The sequence below is a fragment of the Cydia amplana genome, chromosome 3, assembly GCF_948474715.1.
Source record: "Cydia amplana chromosome 3, ilCydAmpl1.1, whole genome shotgun sequence".
NCBI classification, from domain to species: domain Eukaryota; kingdom Metazoa; phylum Arthropoda; class Insecta; order Lepidoptera; family Tortricidae; genus Cydia; species Cydia amplana.
The window spans coordinates 15363462-15387337 of NC_086071.1; the positions used below are offsets into that span (position 1 = coordinate 15363462).

The 23876-nt window shown below is 36.4% G+C and overlaps 1 protein-coding gene across 2 annotated transcripts in view; it reads left to right on the top strand.

Annotated features, from left to right (window-relative positions):
- LOC134662779 (glycine receptor subunit alpha-1) overlaps positions 1-14371 on the top strand; it is a 48701-nt gene extending 34330 nt beyond the window's left edge. The window contains exons 5-12 of one of the 2 annotated variants that reach the window (XM_063519073.1): positions 3642-3796; positions 4807-4839; positions 10140-10295; positions 11502-11642; positions 12557-12786; positions 13080-13220; positions 13637-13819; positions 14184-14371. In XM_063519073.1, the coding sequence (XP_063375143.1) occupies positions 3642-3796; positions 4807-4839; positions 10140-10295; positions 11502-11642; positions 12557-12786; positions 13080-13220; positions 13637-13819; positions 14184-14333 (1189 nt within the window). In that variant the 3' untranslated portion in view covers positions 14334-14371. The remainder of the gene's footprint in view (positions 1-3641; positions 3797-4806; positions 4840-10139; positions 10296-11501; positions 11643-12556; positions 12787-13079; positions 13221-13636; positions 13820-14183) is intronic. The other variant, XM_063519074.1, reaches the window with a different exon arrangement.
- The last annotated feature ends 9505 nt before the right edge of the window (positions 14372-23876 follow it).

A 23876-nucleotide genomic window follows, 5' to 3' on the forward strand; every position in this document is an offset into this window, starting at 1 on the left:
CCCCACAAAAATGGCCTCCATATTTAAAATTCATTTATTTAATATTTACATTACACGTCCATCTTATCACAAACTTACATATTATGTGTGCCAAATTTCAACTTAATTGATCCAGTAGTTTCAGAGAAAATAGGCTGTGACAGACGGACGGACAGACACGCGAGTGATCCTATTAGGGTCCGTTTTTTTCCTTTTGAGGTACGGAACCCTAAAAAAAAGCAAGAAAATGTGGTTTGAAGTTCATTATTTTAACTCCAAAATAAGACGCATAAATACAAAAGATAAATATAAATATCTGGGAGACCGAGACCTCAAAAATTAGGTAGCGTTTTCCCAGAGATAAGACCTAGCTAGATCGATTTTTCGCCCCCGAAAACCCCTATATACCAAATTTCATCGAAATCGTTAGAGCCGTTTCCGAGATCCCCGAAATATATATATATATAATATATATATATATATATATATAAATAAATAAACAAGAATTGCTCGTTTAAAGGTATAAGATAAGATTGAAGAGCTACGAGTACAATTCCTTTGATCATTTCAAAAGAATTTCGGCTTAAATTAGGCCTATAATATAAATCGTACCGAGCAAAATAGCCATCTTACTACCTACACGTAATTCATTCAAAGTCTATAAAAAGGTTGAAACTGTTGAAATTAGTTAAAAACGTTAAAATCTAACACCAAAATGTTACTGATTTGTCTATTCAACCATATTAGAATGCTGAGATCTTTCCAAAAAAAAATTAGCATAATGAATAATGATGGACTGGGGTTTTAAAGTCTATTTAGGACAAAAAGGTCGAAGATACATTTGCCTTTTTTTGCTTTTTCCACTAGGAGATTAGCAATGGTTTAACCATTTTTAGGGTTCCGTACCCAAAGGGTAAAAACGGGACCCTATTACTAAGACTCCTCTGTCCGTCCGTCCGTCCGTCCGTCCGTCTGTCACCAGGCTGTATCTCACGAACCGTGATTAACAGTTGAAATTTTCACAGATGATGTATTTCTCTTGCCGCTATAACAACAAATACTATAAAAACAGAATAAAATAAAGATTTAAGTGGGGCTCCCATACAACAAACGTAATTTTTGACCGAAGTTAAGCAACGTCGGGCGGGGTCAGTACTTGGATGGGTGACCGTTTTTTTGCTTGTTTTGCTCTATTGACGACCGGTCTGGCCTAGTGGGTAGTGACCCTGCCTGTGAAGCCGATGGTCCTGGGTTCGAATCCCGGTAAGGGCATTTATTTGTGTGATGAGCACAGATATTTGTTCCTGAGTCATGGGTGTTTTCTATGTATATAAGTATGTATTTATCCATATAAGTATGTATATCGTCGCCTAGCACCCATAGTACAAGCTTTGCTTAGTTTGGGGCTAGGTTGATCTGTGTAAGATGTCCCCTGTTATGTCCCCTGTTATTTTTTGTTGATGGTGCGGAACCCTCCATGCGCGAGTCCGACTCGCACTTGGCCGGTTTTTTTAATTATTAGAGTACTATTTTATTACGTCGTGGAGTAAATATTTTTCTTAATTATTACGTTCTCTTGAGTTATTTAACAATTATCGTTCTCTTCAGAATCCTTAGGTTAATGTAAATAAAAATATTACCCGCAATTTAAAAAATCGAATCGTCACCATGATTGAAGAATTTTTGAGGAATTATTTTATGTTACCCTGCATAAAACATCAGCATGAGATTCGTCTTTTATAATGCGTTTAACCCACAATGGAAAGAACAAAATGCGTGAAAAAACCTACCCCTTAAAACCCAGTTTACGTTAATTCATTACGAATATCTATTAGCAGCTAATTAGAGAAGAGTATCCTTAATAAAAAGTACAAAGGGTTCTCAATTTTTTTCTACTTGCATTCATTTTTCAACAATTTTTTGCCCGCCGAAATATACCCTATATTTAACAACTCGCTGAAAATTCCCTAGTCAAGTGGTGCACATGTTTGGTATATAGTTTTGTCACAAATATAACCTATTTCCTACTAAAAATAGCAGGGTGGCCATAAGTATTTTACATTTCTCTACTTTAACGAATTTATTTAAAATGGTCGTTTTGGGCAAAGTTTCCCCTGGAGGCAAAGTTGGCTATAATGACGGTACTAGTTTCATCGAATAACCGACTAAAGATTAATTGATTGATTAAAAGAGCAAGTGACTAGTAATTTACTTAGTTCTTATCAGTTATCTATGGAATTGGCAATACGTTGATCGTAATAACCTAATGGCTTAAACGTAACCATTTTAAGGGCGTTACTTCATTAAAATGGACACCCTACGTATTATACAGGGTAGCCAAAAAGTCGTGGATCAAAAGAAACAGGGAGATAAAGGAGGTAATTTCCAACAAAAATCTTTCTACAGCATGGCCATAACTTCATTGCACGAAAAGTTATGATTTTTTTTTATGAAACTACCGATTTTTTTACAATTTACACAATAAAAAAATAAATTGATTAAAAGCAATAAAACAAAAGATGTTGAATTGTGACTAGATAATGTATCAATACTACAAAAATTGTCTTCATTGAAGAAAAAACAAAAATTCATAACTTTTCGTGCAATGAAATTATGGCCATGCTGTTTTGTTGGAAATTACCTCCTTTATCTCCCTGTTTCGTTTGATCCACGACTTTTTGGCGACCCTGTATACTTTGATGTCATGAAAAATGTCTAAAAGCTACATCTACATTTAATTAAAAAGGAAGTAATATTTTGGTATAAGGACCTTTGTTACCTACGAATTAAGTTAGTATTCTGTTTATGAAGTAATATTTTAATTAATTGTCATGAATTTCGTTACTTATTTTAACCAATTCCGAACACTTAGGAATTTTATGGTTTTTATAAATCTTCAAAAACAGTTTCCCAACTGAATTCTACACATATTTGCAAAATATATTACATAAATTTCAAGGGTGCCTACTAGGTAAAATCAATAACAATATTATATACTACCGTTGTGGGGTATATTAAAAGTTAGAATGTATCTTTATTAATTTTAGAATAGAGCCTTTTTCTGAAACGAAATTAAAAATACCGTTAACTGTTACAAAAACTAACTTGTGTCTGTTTTCATTTAGGTATTTCATTTCTCATAAACCTAATTCAAACCAAGCTCGATGTAGCGAAATGTATTTATATTTAATTAACTGATTTTTTTATCGAATTTTACTAGCGCGTTCCTTGAGATAAGCAATTCATTTCTACAAACATTATTTTTAAAATAATAGATTATTGACGTCACTACGTAAAAATGCTGTACGTAGGATTACTGCTGTAACATTAAAAAGAAATGTCCAAAACGACTTTTTGTGATGAACTTTTCAACAGAATGACGAAAGAGATTAAAGGAACTATCACACAAAATCGTAACACAGTATTTTTTACGCACAGTAGGCGTGCTTGCGATGCATTTTTGTGCATTAAGTACTTATAGTTTTTAAACTTCGTCGTAACTGATCACTCAAACTTTTATGTGCAACTATGTAAAGTGCTAAAACTTTTATGCGCAACTATGTAAAGTGCTGAAACTTTTATGCGCAACTATGTAAAGTGCTCAAACTTTTATGCGCAACAATGTAAACTGCTCAAATCATAGAAATCGCTTAACATTCCAGAGTGGACATGTTCATAAGACAGACTTGGATCGAGAGCCGACTGCAACTGCCAGAAGATATTTTTGAAGAGGGCGACGATCATGTGACCCTGCCGCCGGAGTTCTTTGACAATCTTTGGCATCCCGACCCGTACTTCCTCAATTCTAAAGTCACAGGTAAGAAAAATAAGATAAGATACGATAAAAGATTTTTATTCGTGACAATCACAAAACATATACGGACATGTACAGACAACAACAGCAAGAAAATAAGAAATCAATAAGTGTGCATCACGAAATGGACCCAACTCAGCATAATGCTAGTATAAAGCCAGCGCTAGTCTTCCGTAGGGCCCATTCGGTGGTGAAATACACAATACCTACATCATAATTCTGAACTTCTTTTATTTTGTCCGAAAGCATCATCATGATTTTCAGGTTTTTTTTTTTTGTAATATATCCCTATACTGTAAATATACGCATTTGGTTTTATATAGAATTGATTAATTGATATCTGTTGGTAAGTAGACAATGATGTGATGGGATTTCACCTTCAGTAGAAAATGAAACGCTTTTGAGCAAAAAAGTTTTAGACTTTTTGGGTCTGGTTAATCGCTTCAGACGAAAGTGGAGGACCCGCGGGGAAACCCCCTTTTCATACAAACGTAGTCCTCAATTTCCTCTCTGGATATTAAAATTATTGAAAACTTTGACACAATTGGTTGTATCTTAACCACAGTTATGCCCGCCTACGTTAGACTTTAAAATTTTTGATTGTTATAAAAGTTAGGAGCATTTAAAAACTTCAATGAAATCCTTTTTTCGCTCCTAATTATTACAATAATCAAAAAATCGAAGAAAGGCAAACGTAGGGGCATAGCAATGGTTAATATGTACATCAAATTATATAAAAATATTTTTCATTATGTCAATATCTAGAGAGGAAAATGAGAACTACGTTTTTAGATACTCAAAAGAGAATTATAACAATTTACAACTAGTAGCGGAAGCGAATTTTTTTTATACCTTTTTTCTGGTCGTAAGTGGTAACAACTTGTAAATTGTTATGCAACTACACGGATCGGATGTTCACCTAGTTACTAAGCCCTAAGCAAAATACTGGTGGAAATCCAACCTAACGGATGAAAAATAACAAAATTAATAAAATGGGGTTTGTCCAATTTTAGGAGGAGCTATATACTACCGTCATCAGTCGGCTGGTAATGTTGCCCCACAAGTTGTAGAGATTCGAATTTAAACTGTTGTGAGACATACTAACATTGAATAATTTTACGGTTTAGACTCACTTGTTTTAAGTCACTCGCGCGACATGTTTCGGAGAGCCTAGGTCTCCTTTCTCAAGCACTAACAGTGCGAGCACCGTTCACGACGGCCGTGTATCGCGTACTGCGCAGCGTGCGACGCGGCGTGCCGCAGTATTACGCGATACACGGCCGTCGTGAACGCTGCTCGCACTGTTAGCGCTTGAGAAAGGAGACTTAGGCTCTCCGAAACATGTCGCGCGAGTGACTTAAAACAAGTGAGTCTAAACCGTAAAATTATTCAAAGTTGTAGAGATTGGGAACACTGTATTGTTTTTAATCCTACATACCGCTTGTTCTTTTGTGCTAGATCTGACGCCTATTATAGTTCGTTTTTTTAGCATTATAAAGAACTTGAAAGAAGGTAAACGATCTTGACATGTCTTTTAATACAAAAAAGTTTTTTTAAAAATCAGTAACTATTACTTATGAAAGCAGAAGAATATAAATGATCGTATTAGATTCATAATTGTTACATATTTGCCGTTACTTATTTTTTAAATGTGTTTTTCAATTAAAAGACACATCAAGATTGTTTACCTTATTTCTAATGCTAAAAAAAGACGAACTATATGAGCCTATGACGCATGCTTAATAGTTATTTGTTTTACAGTGGTTTTACAGTTTTACAACCGAGTGAAACACCAAATTTTTCACTACACTAATGCGAGGAAAATTCTAACTGTAAAATATCAAAATAATCAAACCAACTGAAATCCAAATGAAGGTTTATAAATATTCATCATTTAAAATCGTCATTTAAAAGTCAATTCTACTAGCCAACGTAAGGAAACAACTCAAAATTTGCATCAGATTACTTTGCTCACATGTAGATAAAAAGCAATTTTTTTACCAGTTTTTGAACAATCAAGAGAGCTTTTACCCGTTGGTGTGGTAAAAATACATATTATGTATATGGAAACATATCTACCTATTATAACAAAATTTTATCTAATACGTTGTCTATGGGAGACCAAGGTCGTGCCGATCAATCGTTATCGGTAAATTACTACCACCACAACGTCGAGTTTAACGTGGTAAAGTTTTGACACCATTGGCTTAAATTTTAGAGTTATATAGCAGAAAAAGCAACGATTTTGAAAGCATTACGCGGTGTTTGAGTTATTTATATGCCATAATTTCATAGAAGTTTGACGTTTAAAATAACACTGCTCTCAATATCAAATTATACTATTTTCCTAGCTTTTAGTCTATAATACATAGGGTAACGGCACCAGTGGCCAGCCGGGTACCAGTGGTCAGCCTTTTGAGCCGTTTATTGGTCATAAATATCTGGTATATTCGTTTAAACAAATCGCGAGTACTCAAATAGGAGCTTTGATTCCTTATTGGTTAATACGTCACACGACAAGTGCGGTGAGGGAACGGGGGGAAGAAATATACTCGTTCATACAGGTGCTGTTTGTCGACGAGTGCAATAGTGTCATGTCGGCCATATTTTTTACTGCACGTGGTGTTCTCTTAACAGGCAAGAAAAACTATGTTTTAATGTTAAAAGTTATTGTTTTTGTTAATGATTGGTTTATTTATTACTTTATCTATTAAATTGCATTATATTTGAATGAAAATATCAATATTTCACTTATAAATTGAGGGGGCTGGCCACTGGATAACACTTTTTTCCAAAGAATCCAGTGCCCAGCCCCCCACGGCTGACCTTTGGGTTATTCGTTTATTTTATTATTTTCGAGCCAATGCGACCGTTAGGACCGTTAAATTTACATTTTCAAATTTAGTTAGGCATGCCCTAGTCAATTTAAAGTAAAACCCAGTAGTCAGCCGCATTTGAAATAACGTTTTAATGCGGCTGAGCACTGGGTTTCGCGGATCCAGTACTCAGCCATTGACCTTGCTTGGTACGTCGTTGCCAAAAATATGTCCACATTTTTAAACCCTATCTCATTGAAATAAGGTTCAAAAGTGTATACATATTTTTGACGTTAACTATACATAACTATCATTTTGCTTTTTCCTGGTCGGTATATGACTTTGTTTATTAATGATAATTAGATCTGCATAGACTCGATTAATTATTTTTTACCGAATACCTACTAGGAACATAATTATATATTACCTGATTTACCTCATTAATTTTTGACGGATTAATTATTAGAAAATAAATATTGCGATTCTTAGTTTGCAAGAATAATGTTAGTTAATTAAGTACCTATGGCCAACAAATTTCGTGTCATAAGAATTGTATGTACCTATAAGATTTTTTATTTATTAAATAAGTAAACAAGTGGGTAAATAATACAAATGTATATGCAAAAAAATTATAAACTAAAATTAAAAACTACAACTAACTACAATAACAATAACTAAAATAGTTCTACATGACATAAAAGCTCTCCAAGGGGCCTCTCCGTGTTGAATCTGTGTCCCCACGCAAGCCTATCAAAAAACCGGGATTATAGGCCCGTGATATCCAAGGAGATACAAATAAACTAAAATAGTAATAAAAAATAGATATTTGTATAACATCGTTGATTTTGATATATGCAAAAAATTATAAACTAAAATTAAAAACTACAACTAACTACAATAACGATAACAAAAATTATAAAGAAAAAATAAATATTATAATATCGTTGATTTTGATATAAATATTAGTGATTTTGATCTAATTATTATGAATAGTTTGTATAGGCTGAGTACTGGGTACACAGAGGCTGCTTACTGGATTTTGGAGGCTGACTACTGGAGAAAAGTGCCATTTTTTGTTTAAACTTAATTAGAGATATTATAAAGAGGATTGTTATTTTTTAAAATATTTTGTTTTAAAACTATGATAAACAATTGATCTAACCATGTCATTTGTTTAATTATCCGACTAATGCTGTAGAAATGCCGAACGTTCAAACTTAAAAAAGTCGTTATAAGGCTGACTACTGGTGCCTTTACCCTATGTACCTAAATATATCGCTAGGAAAATGTACCTATGCAAATATACGAAACGAGATCGTGCCGTGAATCTGAATTGTTTCGTTGTTAAAACTATTATTGTTGCTATTTACTACATATTGGTATTATAAAGCCAATGACTAAAATAAATATAAAAGTGGTCTAAAGCGATATTCAGAATTGAATAAAGAAAATTAAGAGTAGTTCCAAAGTTTGAAAGCAGCTTTTAGTTTGTTGAACGAGTAGCGAAATAATAGAGAAGTGTGTTAAAATAAATATATTTTTTATGAAACTTATATACGGCAAACTAATGATACACAGTACACAAAAACAAGTATAAACAACCAATTCGACATAAAATCAATAAGAACATAACTTAAATAACAAAATAAAATAGTTTAAATTGACCCAATTAAACCAGTACTTTGTTGACTTTATAAAAACAAGACAAACAAACATTTCGAAGTACTTTACTAGTCCGTTTTTGTAAACTAGTGCTTTTCTATTTTCCAGTGTTTTTTCATTTGTCTCTATGTACGCCATAATAAGGTTGTTGTATTCTCTTTAAAATACCTACAGTAAGAAAAAGTATAGATTACACAAAAAAGATAAATATGAAAAAAATAGAGGTGTTTTTATGCAAATGGCCGTCAGATTTACACATTTTAGATAAGATCAGGCTGTCTGTATGGATTTTCACGATTTTCCACCTGTATGACCATTCCGCTTTCACTATCATCTTTTTGTAGGTACTGACTGAGATTCCACTTTCTGAGGTTCATTGGGACGGGTAACTTTATTTAGAGAAAGTTGTTAAGCTTACCATTAAGTACCAACATTGCTTCCCTTAAATAATGAAAGAAAAAGGATTAGACAAAGACAACTACTTATTTTGTAAAGAATGACTTTCGTGGAACTCAGTCAGAAAATTAGTTTCCACAGTTTCTGTCCCAGATATTACAATCAAAATTTTTCGGACGGGTGCACTATCAATAGTTACATTTATTTAGGTTTAATATATTTCCAAAGAACACTTTATGCTAGCCGTAGCGTGCAATGAATTAAGTTACATGTTTATCAATATTTTATTTTATTTTATTACACAAACGGGTCTACCGCGATATAGGTAGTTTCATTGTTTTTACCTTAAATTCCGACGTTTCAGCTGAGTTGCACCAGCTGTGGTAACGGAAAAACAATGAAACTCTATATATCGCGGTAGACCCGTTTGTGTAATTAAATATGTGTACAAAACGCAAGAGTTTAGTGTAATGTTTTATTTTGTCTAATTAAAAAAAAAGTTTACATTTGATTTTATTGTTCGCCATTAAAATATTGAGAAACGTTTTCATATTGTGCACAATTAAATAAGTAACATATTTTTGAAGTAATACATAAAAACTTTATTTTTAAGCTCCAACAAAAAATATAGCATAAGGGCGGTTTCAGACTAGCGTATTTTTCTACTCGTGTGCGGTCGTTTCGGCTTTACGAGCTTACACGTGCGTTACTTTTCGCTACATTCAGTCTTTACGAGCATACATGCGCGTACGCGTACGCTCGTATAAAATGCTAGTCTGTAACCGCCCTTAAAGTGTCATTTTATGGAACTTGCTAACTATATAAACAAACCGCCATATGAAAATTGTCTCTGAATGTCAATTTACTAGTGACTTTTGTTTACACAGTTAGCAAGTTCCATAGAATGACACTTTAGTATCAATTATTTTTAGTCACAGTCTTTCTTCAAGTTTAGCCCGTAATGCATTTTATGATTCTTAACATCTTCTGATAATAGGCACTCTGCCCTACCACGCATAACAGCGGTAGCTGCCGTTGAAACACCCGTTTCAATTTGGAACTTGTGGCACTATTAAAATACGTCAAACAATTGAATGAGTTTTCCAATGGCCGGCCGTTACGTCTGTTATCAACAGCGGGGCAGTAATATTTACACTTAAAATGATAACTGCACGGAAAAAAAATGCTAAAAATATTTTCGCATCACCATTTCGGAAAAGGGCTTTTTCTTTCCTGCTAGGAGGGATCAAAGTGACACTCTTCTATTCAAGGACACATTGTTTTTACTTCTTTGGTTCCACATAGGTGACTTGAAAATCAGTATGTGTCACATGATAGCAAAATGATTTCTACCGTGGGCGTTAACACTTGAATCCCTCACTACGCTCAGGATTAAATAAACGCCCTCGCCGAAAACATGTCACTTTGCTCCCTTGCGATACAATGTACTATTTATCATTGTACATTTTCAGAAATAGCAGAGTTAACGCACAAGTTCTCGTCCGTCACTCTCTATCGGAATCAGACAGTGCGCTATGCGGCACGGATGCATGCCATCATCGCTTGCCAAATGGAATTTCAACTCTACCCCATGGACATACAGTCCTGTCCGATTTACATCGAAAGCTGTGAGTAGAATGTAATTTGATATTTTTAAATTGAACTAGGATTTAATTTATCTTTTTAAATTTTGATAAAAAAATCAACGAGCTCGGCGCTGACATCGATCATCATACATTGGTTAGGTACAGTGGGCCAAGAAAGTGGTCTACCACCCTGCGGTTGAGGTTCGTTTGAACGTCATGAGACAACAAGGTCGACACACGTACGTCAACTGTACGTCATTGTCAACCTTAGCGATTGTTAGATCTCGCAGAAACTTTTGTCAAAACTGGTATACCACTTTCTTGGCCCACTGTACCATCGCCCACTTTCTTAACTGTTCATCGGTGGACCTTATGCCTTTTGTAATAAGGCCCACCGATCTACAGTTAAAGCGTTGTTGCTGTTTGTACATAAATATTTTATAACAAATTTAATGTAAGTATGATGTCGAGCGTGCGTTCCGTGTCCCTCGGTAGCATAGCGAAAGCCAAAATGTAAACATAGAAAGACCGAAATCGTTAGTCTCCTTGCCATTCGCACAAATGTGGTTGGACTAAACTATGATGTTGTACAGTCACCTGCAACAATATGTTACACAATGAAGACCGCAAAAATATCTGACACGATCTTATTTCTAGAGCCATAAACGTGTCACATATTTTTGCGGCTTTCAAGGAGTAACATATGTCAATACAGGACATACATCATTAATTTTATTGTGACAGCCATTTTTAAACATAATAAATCTATCTACCTCTCTATTACTTAAATATGCAAGAACGATTTAGAGGCAGATAACTTGGAGAATACAACTAAACGGAGTAGCCATTGACAGGCTTTCCCCTCTGTCGAAAATAGGCGGCCAACGGTCATACACAATGTATGGACTGACGTTTATCTGACATGGCTATTTTTACGTTACGCATACATTTGACGTTCCCCTCCCCCGCAAAAATCGGCAGACTGTTTTGTACAGAAAATTACAGACATGGCGTCTCCGTTTGATTATATCCTCCAAGGCAGATAACGATTTTCGATGTTTCGATGTTTCGATGTTGGCGGTAGATCTGAGATAGATTTACCCCACGTTTGCGATTTTTGAGACACAAATAAGATTAAAACATTCGCTCTGTTTTGAAAGGAGATTGTAGGTACTTACTTATATTATCAAAGAGAATTCACTCCATTCTAATATATTATGTTGTTACTCATAAATAAATACTTTACAGTTTCGTACAGTAACCAGAAGGTGAGGTTCCGTTGGAGCGAGGCCGGAGTCACCATAAACCCGGAGTTGAAGCTGCTGCAGTACCATATCGGGGAGCCTCTGAGGCTTGAGGAGACCAATGGATACATGATTGACAAGGACGGTAAGATAAGACGAGGCCGGAGTCACTATCAGCCAGCGAGTTCTCTGGAGACTTTAAGATTATTAAAAAAATTGCTCAGTCATTTACTAGTCAGGACAGAGAGAACAGAAAAGAACAATCTCACCTGAGGATGCCGAAGACCGGGCAAAGTGGCGAAGAATGAGAAGGAAATCAGACCCTGGCACTAAGCCGGGAAAACGCTAGGTTGAAAAATAATCTTAATCTATAAGTCTATGGAGTTTTATAATGAGTAATCAGCGCTTCAAATAATTCGTTGTGTAAATTTACTTAGATATATTTCAGTGCAAAATTTTTGTACATTATTTAAAAAAAAATGTTTTCTGCCTCACATTGCTAATTTTTGGGCCAAATGTAGGTCACACGCTGTAAACCTGTCTTCAATGTGTGTTCAAAGATTGAGATACGGCAGGAAACGCTTTGTCTTTTATCTTTGCTGCTGCCATACTCTCTTATAAAGGCCCTTAGTCCAACTTTAACAAAAATCCTGAACAGTCGAAATCAGATATATAGGAGTGGCCGAGATGCTCAAAAATATCTGAACACGCACTCTTAGAAGAGCGCCTTGAAAATAGAGGCGTGTTCAAATATTTGTAAGCAACTTAGGCACTCCGTTATCTGATGGCGACTGTACAATTGATAAACTTTTTAGGGTTCCGTACCTCAAAAGGAAATACGGAACCCTTATAGGATCACCCGTGCATCTGTCTGTCTGACCATTCCCCCCCTTTATCTCCGAAACTACTGGGTCTAAAATTTTGAAAAAAATACACAAAATAGTTTGAGAGGACATGTAAACCTATTAGAAATGTGCAGTAAAGCTTGAGTCGGACATAATGTACGGAAACCTTGGAACGTGAATCCGACTCGCACTTAGCTGGTTTTTTCGTTTTCAGGTAACTACTCAAGACTAGTAGTATACTTCAGATTTGAGCGACAAATCGGTCACCATCTCATCCAGACGTTTGCTCCATCGTCCCTAGTGGTCATGCTGTCGTGGTTCAGTTTCTGGCTGGACTTGGACGCCATTCCTGGCCGGGTGACCTTGCTGGTTACGTGCATGTTGACTCTGGTTACCATGTTTACTGGCCTCCGAGCTGATATACCGCCTGTTGCTTATGTGAAGGTAAGAATAAAGTACCTATTTAAATGTTTATTATTATTAGGTTTATAAAAGCTTGTGTTTAGCGATTACTCGCGTTTCTTGCCAAGTTGTTAAAATCCGCAACTGGTTTGTTATTACATATCTAATAACAGGGCACTGAAATACCATGTGGTGTATTAGATATAATAAAAAGAAATAAGAAACATTTATCCGTGATATTAACTCCTTTATAAGTACATAGATGTCGGTGCTTAGTTTCAGTCTATGTGGGTTCTTAAGCAAATAAATCACTAATAATAAATTCGTATTTTCAGGCCTTGGACTTATGGATGGCTGGGTGCATGATGTTCGTGTTCGCAGCCCTGGGAGAGTTCGTCGTGGTTAAGGTGCTGGATAAACAGTATCAAATGAACAAGAATAAAGCGCAAGAATCGTTGCCTAGAATCATACCCGTGGTAAGTTTTAAGTACCTATCCAGATAGCGACTGCAAGAGACTGCGACTGCTGCCGTCGAGTATGTTTGCGGAGTCTCGCGTTCCCAATTTATTTGCCGTTATTCGGTCTAGGGTGGCATCCTTTTGGATTAGGCTGCGCAGCTCTGAAAACTGTATCCTCGCCAACATATGACTAACGCCTCGCCCACGAAACTCATGCTCAGAGTAAATTGGGTCTATGTATGTATGAGGGTCGGCATTAGCGTCGAGCGCGCACGCTCGGGGCGTAAGGCTTGTGCACACCGAATGATTGTAATATACCCTTATGAAAGACGGCACACCGCTTGCATGACGTGCGTGTGCACAGCGCCCGCAGAGCACACGCAGCCGGTGAGCTCTGGTCTACCAAAGTTCTCCAATTCGTTAATCTGTTGCAGCGTCTCAACGGCGATAAGGGCTCGTGTGGCACGGTGGCAGCCTGGGAGGGTAGCGGCGTCAGGTGCCGCAAGGTGGACGTCATGTCGCCTACGTCCCCGGCGGCGGCGACACCCGCGGTGCACCCCGCGCCCGCTGCGACCCCCCACCTCATAGGGGTTGAGCGCCGTCAGAGCATACTTCAAGTATGAATACTAATTATATGACATGGTCACAACACGCTCAGTCTGAGCTTGCAATCCTTGGCCATAGAGTTAGATTTCTCCTGCATACTAACGCAAGTAATATCGTCTTACACAGCGTACACTACAAATACAGGGAAAAATCTGCAGGCCTATTATCCACATATCAAAATATCCGTCACTTTTAACAGAACGTAACTGAAAATGACGCATGCCGTTTTATCACGCTGTCACGTAGACAAAAACGACCATCATATCCGTAAAAAATAAAACACTAGTTAAATTTGTACGTAGCCCTCGACGGGCGAGTCCGACTCGCACCTGGCCGGTTTCTAAAGAAATGTAACAATCAGTTTTTTGTTTGCAGGTAGCTTGGCTGGACGCGGACACGGGCCAGGAGCGTGTGCTGTGGAGGGAGATCGACAAACTCTCTCGGGTTGTGTTTCCCGCGCTGTTCCTTCTCTTCGTGACCATGTACTGGCCGGTCCTTCTACTGAAGACCAAGACGTCTTCATAACACATATATGGAGCATCTCATTAAGTCGTCAGCTGAAAGGCACTTAGACATATATACCAATCATCTTCCTCGCGTTGTCCCGGCTTTTTGCCACGGATCATGGGAGCCTGGGATACTGGCAACTAATCCCGAGAATTGGCGTAGGCCTAGTTTTTACGAAAGCGCCTGCCATCTGACCTTCCAAACCAGAGGGACTAGACCGACAAACTAGACCTTATTAGGATTAGTCCGGTTTCCTCAAGATATTTTCCTTCACCGAAACGCGGCTAGTAATAAATATCAAATGATATTTCGTACATAAGTTCCGAAAAACTCATTGGTACGAGCCGGAGTCCGAACCCGCGACCTCCGAATTGAAAGCACACTCTTACCGCTAGGCCACCAGCGCTGACATACATATATACCAATAAGCGCCACATGCACTATCCCAATAACCCGGGGTTAGTTTTAACCTTTAACCCAGTCTCAAATTGTAGTACTGGTAACCATGATAACTCCAGGTTTAACCGATTAACCCCGGGTTAGTGATTGATGCAAGTGGTCCTAGATATCTAATGGAGGACTTTAACGTTCCTTCACAAGATTGTTAGTACGCTGAAAGATACTGCTCATCGTAAGTGTTAATGTCTGTAGTAGCAGCTCCCTTGTACAGTCGCCATCAGATATATCGGAGCGGTCAAGGTGCTCACAAATATACGAACACGCCTCTATTGTCAAGGCGTTAGAGTGCGTGTTCAGATATTGTGAACACCTTGGCTGCTCTGATATATCTGATGGCGACTGTACAACGAAACGCAACGACAGCTCTGCTTTTGTCAAACAACAGTTGGCATTCGTGCGTATAAAGACATAAAGTGTCATTATGTGGAACTTGCTAACTAATGTAAACAAAAGTCACTAGTAAATTCATCATTCAGAGACAATTTCAATATGGCGGTGTTTACATAGTTAGCAAGTTCGATAGATGACACTTTAGATAATAATCGCTGGCTATCGCCTTGTAACTCAGTACACAACGGCCAGATTCACTTATTTATCTCGTTTCACTGGCCGTAGTGACGTAGTGGTTCGCAAACAGGGACCTCATCACGACTTTAACCCCCAGTTCCTTGTATTAGAATTTTAATAGGTATATTAAAATATTTATAATTATGATCTGTTACTACAAATTGAATACCGGGTAAAAACTAGTACTCAAGACATAATAACAGAAACATAATCGTACGGTGTAGGTCGTTGTTGAATGTAAATAAAAGTCAACCGGGAGTAAACTCTCATTGGAAATGATTATTTTTGTGAGCAACTTGTAGATATATGAGTAAATAATTCAAGTCGCTTTTAAACCAAGTGCGCGTGATATACAGCTGTAAGCTATTTATTGTTTAGACCAGCTATCATGGTCGCATCTTTATCACCAGTCATGGTATGCGTCACTTTCGCACTTACATATTTGTTAGAACGTGACAGCCATGGTGACAAATGATAAAGAGCCGGCCATCTTTGGGTATAGGTATAGGCACTGACAATCCAACCTCTAGACTAAGCTTAGGCCAATTCTTTCATGAAACCGATGCTGCCAAAAATACGGGGGTGCGGGGGGACGAGGTGAGCGAATCGCGTGCCGTGATTGGTCCGTTCAAAGACACGGACCAATCACGGCACGGGATTGACTCGAAGATGGAGTAACGCTACCGTATGTGTGGCAGAGGGGGTAGCGCGACTATGCTATGTCTAGAGGTTGGATTGTCTGTGGGTATAGGTAGATAAAGGAGATTGCCATGATTTCAGAATTTATTTAATTCATTTGTAATATCAACGTCAACTACGACTTTATTATTATTAAAATTTAAAAGTGCCTTTAATATCTTATGTCACTGACAGTTGTTCCTCCCACGAATTACTGGGCACAGCGTAAGTATAGCCAGGAAAATAGAAGAGAACAAAATTGTCTTTTCATCACAGTTGCTCGAAATAGTTATTTGTTTTAAAAGGGGGCAAAGTTGTTGTATAACCGCTCGTGCTAATATTGATACCCGAGCAAGCGAAAGATTCCAAAATTGAACCATGAGCGTAGCGAGTGGTTCGAAAAATGGAATCTTGAGCGTTGCGAGGGTTTCAAAGCACGAGGGTTAAACAAAAGTTGCCCCCGAGTGAAACACAAAATTTTTCACCACACCAACCCGAAGCAAATAATAAATGTAAAATCAAACAAAATAAAATCCAAATGAATGTTATTAAGTATTTATCATCCAAAATCATCATTTCAAAGTCAATTCTACCACTTCTACCAGCAAACATGAGAAAACAACTCAAAATTTGCATTTGATTACTTTGCCTCACATGTGAATAAAATGCAACTTTGCTATTAGTTTTTGAAGTGAAAAGTAAGCCTTTCCGAGTTGGTGTGGTGAAAAAGAATGTATTTCATGCAGGGGTATACTGTACTGAAGGACAAAGGCCAATACCTATTGTTCCCGCGGGAGTTATAGATTGTGAGAAAAAGCTATAACCCCCTAGGGGGCTCCGCCACTTGTCAATTTTTTGCGTTATCGAGGGCGCCACTTGAACGGTTAATAAAATTGTTCCATGAGTTATTTTATCAATACGGGTTTTATAGACGACTGTAATAATAAGGTACTGGTTTTTGGTGAAACAAAATGTAATCCGACTAATAGTAAAAAATAGATAAAACAGTATCAAAACCCATAAACAAAAATACGTAAAAAACCGGCCAAGAGCGAGTCGGACTCGCGCACGGAGGGTTCCGCACCATCAACAAAAAATAGAGCAAAACAAGCAAAAAAAAAACAAGCAAAAAAACGGTCACCCATCCAAGTACTAACCCCGCCTGACGTTGCTTAACTTCGGTCAAAAACCACGTTTGTTGTATGGGAGCCCCACTTAAATCTTTATTTTATTCTGTTTTTAGTATTTGTTGTTATAGCGGCAACAGAAATACATCATCTGTGAAAATTTCAACTGTCTAGCTATCACGGTTCGTGAGATACAGCCTGGTGATAGTCGGACGGACGGACGGACGGACGGATGGACGGACAGCGGAGTCTTAGTAATAGGGTCCCGTTTTTACCTTTTGGGTACGGAACCCTAAAAAGGTAAATTTATATAAAAAGTATGTGCAGTCTTGCACAACGGGCAGCTAATTCCTCCCGGCAATCTCCTTTTAAATTTTAATAGGTACTAAACTAAAAAAACTGTACAAATAATAATAATAAGGCACACATTTTTAAAATGTAAATATTTTTAAGCTACTTGCGATTCGAGCACAGAATTGATATATATTTATGAGGAAAATATTTTTAACTGAAGGTTATAAAAATATATATTTAAAAATAACTACTAATTAATTATATTAATTAAATATGAACACCAAGTATGACTATTTAGTGAAATTCCTTCGAAGAAATGCCTGTCCAATTTATTTAATAGTAAAACTATTTATTTTAGTTTATGAACCTAAATACATTCCACGTGAAAGATATAAGTTATATCTTTCACGTGGACTGTATTTAGGTAAATAATACTTACATATGTTATATCATATAACATATGTAAGTATGTATTATGTTTACATTTTCACCTTATTACAAAGCATTAAGATGCAAAAGTGTAAACGTAATCTTTGAAGTCGACTGTACACGATCAGTCAGAGGCCAGGTGCCAGTTTCATGAAAAGAAAGAATACAGATATAAACAAAGAATACATTGTACAATAATGGAGGTTTGTCTAAAATGTATATACAGAGTGTCAATATAAACCCAATGCCACACAATGTTTTTCATCACGTTTGCGAAGAAAAAAGTTTTAACCCAAGTAAATTATTAAGTATATATAACTAAATTATGGTAAATGTGGCTAATTCCGTCATATTCAGTCTACGAGTGTATAAATTTCTTTTATTTTCAACCGGAGGAAAAAAACCATCTGCTTTTTATTGCTGAAACTAAAAGCAATCGGTGCTTTGTCGATGAAATTATCAATTTTGGTTCGTTGTCCGAGAAAAACGCTAATGGACAGAATTAGCCACATTGACCTTACATAAATAATATGTATGTATGTAACAAAAAACAGGCTCTCATGAAACGGACCCCTCCAAGAATTTTTCCAAATAAAATACATTAGGTACTTATGTGTATATATTTTAACATTAACAATAAATATATGACATTAAATATTGAAGTACCTAAACAGACCATTGTTTTAATAGTTGTACGACTGGTTGTACGTAATCACGGCTTAAGCTTTAAGAATTGTGATAGTTATTTAAATTCATAAATATATATTGTATACAATGTACATTATTTTGTACAGATAAAATATTTATTAATTATTCAATATCACTGGAAGCAGAGCTCCTAAAATTCAATAGAGCTCGACCGCATATTCGTATTAATTAAATTAAAATGTGTTAATCCCGTTTTTAAGTCAGAAAACCTGAAGTGGAAGTCGGTCAGGCAACGCGTGTGTGCAGTAGAATGTTCTAAGCTTCTCGTGACTGAGCGAAACATCTCGTTAATTATCGACTTAAAAAACGTGATGGTATACACAATTTATGGTATACTAGCTGTTGCCAGCGACTTCGTCCGCGTGGATTTGTATGTTGGTGGTAATATATTCTACATGAGCAGAGAGCATTAATGCGGCAAAATATAGTAGTCTTCTTCTTTAATTGCCATGCCCTAACGGATGTTGGCGACCACCTAAAGAAGATAGCAGTATGGACTGTTAATAATTTGTTAATAATTATACAAAGCATGAGATTTGTCTGTCACAAACTACTCATGAAGTTTCAAGCCTGAAAAAAAAAAGTTCTCGATATAATCCCTCTTGCGTCGCTCTTAGAAGAATTTCACGTCCACTATTTAAAAAAAATCGCGCCCGATGCATACTTTCAACCCTTTTTCACCACCTTGAAGGATGAATTTTCAAAAACGCTGAAATGAGTTTTCTTCTCTTTTAATAAAATATTTTTTTACGAAGTTTCAAGTTCCTGGCTAAAAATAAAATTTAAACCCCATACAAACTTTCAACTCCTTTTTAACCCTTTTAATGCTGGAATTACTTTACTTGTATTCTAATAATATGCTTTCGTACAAAGACTCATGACCCGCACTCACAAAAATGTTTGATCTCCATACAAACTTTCAACCCCTTTTTCACCACCTTGAGAGATAAATTTTCAAAAACGCTGAAATTTGTTTTCTTCTCTTTTAATTAAATATCTTTATACGAAGTTTCAAGTTCCTAGCTTAAAATAAAATTTGAACCCCATACAAACTTTCAACCCCTTTTTAACCATTTAATAGGATTATTTTTATAAAACGCTTAAATCACTTTTCTTATATTCTAATAATATGCTTTTTTACAAAGATTCAAGCCCCGCACTCACAAAAATGTTTGTTCTCTATACAAAGTTTCAACCCCTTTTTCACCACCTTGAGAGATGAATTTTCAAAAACCCTGAAATTACTTTTCTTCTAATCTAATAATATGCCTTTATACAAAGATTCAAGTCCCGCACTCAAAAAAACTTTTGATCTCCATACAAACTTTCAACCCCTTTTTAACCCTTTTAAGGGATGAATTTTTAAAAACGCTGAAATTATTTTTCTTGTCTTATAATATGGCCTTGTACAAAGATTCAAGTCCCGCACTCAAAAAAATATTTGATGTACATACAAACTTTCAACCCCCTTTTCACCACCTTCGGGGATGAATTTTCAAAAACGCTGAAATTAGTTTTCTTCTCTTTTAATATAATACCTTTTTACAACGTTTCAAGTTCCTGGCTTAAAATAAAATTTGAACCCCTAAGTCAAACTTTCGTTCCCTTTTTAACCCCCATAGGGGTTGATTTTGCAAAAACGTCTTAATTACTTTTTTTGTAATCGGCTATTAAGCCTTTCTAAGAAGTTTCAAAGCTTTTGTAATGGATTCAAACTTTCAACCCCTTTTTATCCCATTTAGGGGACGAATTTTTGAAAACGCAGAAATTACTTTTCTTGTATTCTAATAATATGCCCTTATACAAAGATTCAACTACCACACTCAAAAAAATATTTGGTCTCCATACAAAATTTCAACCCCTTTTTTACTACCTTGGGGGATGAATTTTCAAAACGCTGAAATTGGTTTTCTTGTTTTTTAATAGTATACCTTTTTACGAAGTTTCAAATTCCTAGCTTAAAATAAAACTTGTACCCCATACAACATTTCATCCCCTTTTTAACCCCCTTAGGGGTTGAATTTTTCAAAATCGCTTCTTATCTCTTGTACACTTTATAAATGCAACCTAGTGTGCAAATTTCAACTTTATAGCTTTTGTAGTTTCGGCTCTGCGTTGATGAATCAGTCAGTCAGTCAGTCAGGACACTTGCATTTATATATATAGATTATTTGAGCCCCCACACTAGTCGTCGGCTTCTAGCCTATACACTATAGCTGCTCTACTAGTGTTGTGAATAACGAGGCATATAACGAGGAAGATAATCATATCGAGGCTTAAGACTCGAACCCTTAAGACTCTCGAGGCTTAACGCCTCAAAGGCGTAAAAGACTATTTCTTACATCCATACGCGTAAAATAAATAAATACAATTCTCAAAAATACAGTCGAGTCTTCAAGACTTACGAGTCTTGAGGGCTCTAGTCTTCAAGCCTAAAAATAAGCGTTATTCACAACACTGCACCCCTAGCACATGATTGGCGCGACAGTATCTCGCGGCGAGGTAGACTACCCGTTTTTTTAACTGTGTTAATAAAAGAAGGAAGGGTAGCCTATCTCGCCGCGAGATACTGTCGCGCCAATCATCTGCTAGCCCGGCTGCTCGACGCAACGTTATCGCAACTGCTCAGCGACGCCATTTCCCATAGCGCTGAGCAAGCCGCTGACGCTCAAAAGACGCTAGTGTGCCCTAGAAATTTTGCTACCAAAATTAAAGTTCATGCGCAAACTGTACGTAAGCAAGTTTCTTACATATCTATTATTAAATTAATGTTACTCATGTCACCCTCGACTCTAAGTCGTTAAAAACTTTTCACTTGATATGTTCATCCCCTTAGGGGAAGAACTTCCAAACATAGGTAATTTCTTAGGGGTGCGCTTTGAATATAATACCTATTTTACAGGGTACTAGGTACCTTCAGTGTTTACGCGTGTATCACACTGATGCCAATTCGCAGAACTCCAGTATATGATTGTGACAGCGCTATGTACGTATATTGCGATGTCCCTCTCGCACACCGGAGTCTGTCTTAAGCTGTGCGTTAACAGTCCGTATAACGTGACTGTTATGTATTAAATATTAAGATAAATATGTAGTGCTGCTCCTGTTATTGGCGACACAAAGGTCTAAAAATTATAAAAGTACATAATATATGAATTTAAAGTAAGGTCAATGTGGCTAATTCCGTCATAGGGACTATTCCGTCCACGAGCGTATATTTCTTTGATTTTCTATCATAGAAAAAAAAACGATTAGCTTTTGATTGCTGAAACTAAAAACAATTGCTACTTTGTCGATGAATTAATCAATTTTGTTTGTTGTTCCAATCAAAACCCTAATGGACAGAATAGACCCTATGACGGAATTAGCCACATTGACCTTACAATATATATTATAGTAAACAGGTCTTAATTTTATTGTTAATAATGCTTCTAAATACGCGTTTGAATGTTTCTGTTACAAAGTTTATTGTAATTACCTATTTCTCAGAGAACTAAGTGAACGATTGTTAAATGTGATAATAAATAATTTTTGAAGAACATTTTTTACTGTTTTTGGTCCTCTGATATTAAAATATCATTTCGCATCGTTTTGCGGTTCTGCTTCGCTTAGGATTGTGCTACTTCCGAGTAATCAAACTTTTTTGAATGACTAATTAACTAAGTGACTTAATAATAATAATAATAGTGTTGAATGATTCACGGTTAGTTTCACTAGAAAAGAATACAAAACAAAGCTAAAGCTGGAAAACAATACAAAAGGTAAGCAGGGTTTATATCACGGTCGATATAAAGCCTGTGCCGAAAAAAAACTGAAAATTTCAAACGGTTGTAATTTTATTTCTAAGCATGATGATCGTGGCTTTCTTATCGCATTTAAAAGTCCTATTATTACATTATATCTTTTAGTGCAATATGGTTTTACGCCATGCGACGTTACACCGCTAAATAGAAGAGATCACTGAAATTTGGTATTTTCCAAATGGCAAGAAAATTTTCAACATACTCCATGCTTGCTTTCGATACACTTAAAATAACCTCGTAGATTCGTGCATTTCATAATAACCAACTACTAATTTAGTAATTTGTCTCTTGAACAGAGGTCTCGAAGCGGCCTCTAGGAACAAGTGACCCATCAGAAATATTGTTAATAGAATTTGCGCCCGCCCCCGCATGCCCATCATATTTATCATGAAAAATTGGGTAAATATTCGGCTAAAGTGAGACGAAATATAAACCAAATACATACGTATTTAGATTCGTTCAAAAGTTAGGATAGCTAAACTAACCGAAAATTTGCGTTATTAATTTCTAAGCCAAGTCAAAAAGCATACAATTTCCTTCGTACAATAAGTCACATTTTTTAATAGACGATGAGCAAAGTAAGACCACCATACGTCCTGCAGTGCCGTTCTCTCGACTATTAATGGGTTCAAATTAAGAGTGTATTAAATAAGAAGGATAAAACAGCCAAAAAACTTTGACATATCCAGCATGTGTTGGGTTGGTGCAGGCAAATATGACAAACGGGTCCGTAAGTAGCTGTCACTGAACGCGCTAGGAAAAAGCTGCCTATCACTCCTACAGAAAATAGAATAATAATAAAAACTGATAATTATTTAAATTAAAAGTAGCTTTATATTCTAGTAATCCTAAAATCCAAAAATCCTTATCAATTGCACCAATTTTTCATTTGAAGATTACAGTTTTTTTCCGTTACACCCCTTATGTCTAATATAATCTAATAATACCTTTAAATGAGCAATTCTTGTTTATTTATTTATTTATATGTCGGCGAAGGATGGTCCTAATGGCGGTGGGCGCGTGGGGGTAGTACCTAGATGTATTACTTCACAGCCAAAATAGTAGGTATGCTACCAACGCATGAAATAAACATTCAGACTCGTTACCCATACTAGTGCCTACTATATTTTAGTACTAAATAATCAAAATGACCAATCACTATTCCAAAATTATTTGAATCAAAATAAAATGATCACATGAAACCGTTCAAATCTTTATTTTACAAAAGTAAGCTACTAATGGCACATAAGAAATCAAAATAACACTTGGAATAAAACACTTAGCTAAACGGTTAAACAACGTGAGAATCTATAAGCTTTCAGAATAATCCTTCAGGTGTAAGCCTTCAGGAACGTAGCGAATTAGGCACGAGCTTGGCTAACGTCCGATCTCTAGCGCGGTCCGATCAAGAAGAAGGAAGCCAGTTCCAGCGGCGGAGCCAACCGCTCCCGCCCCCAATTCAAGTTGGTAAACCTGCCTGACCAGTCTACCAACAT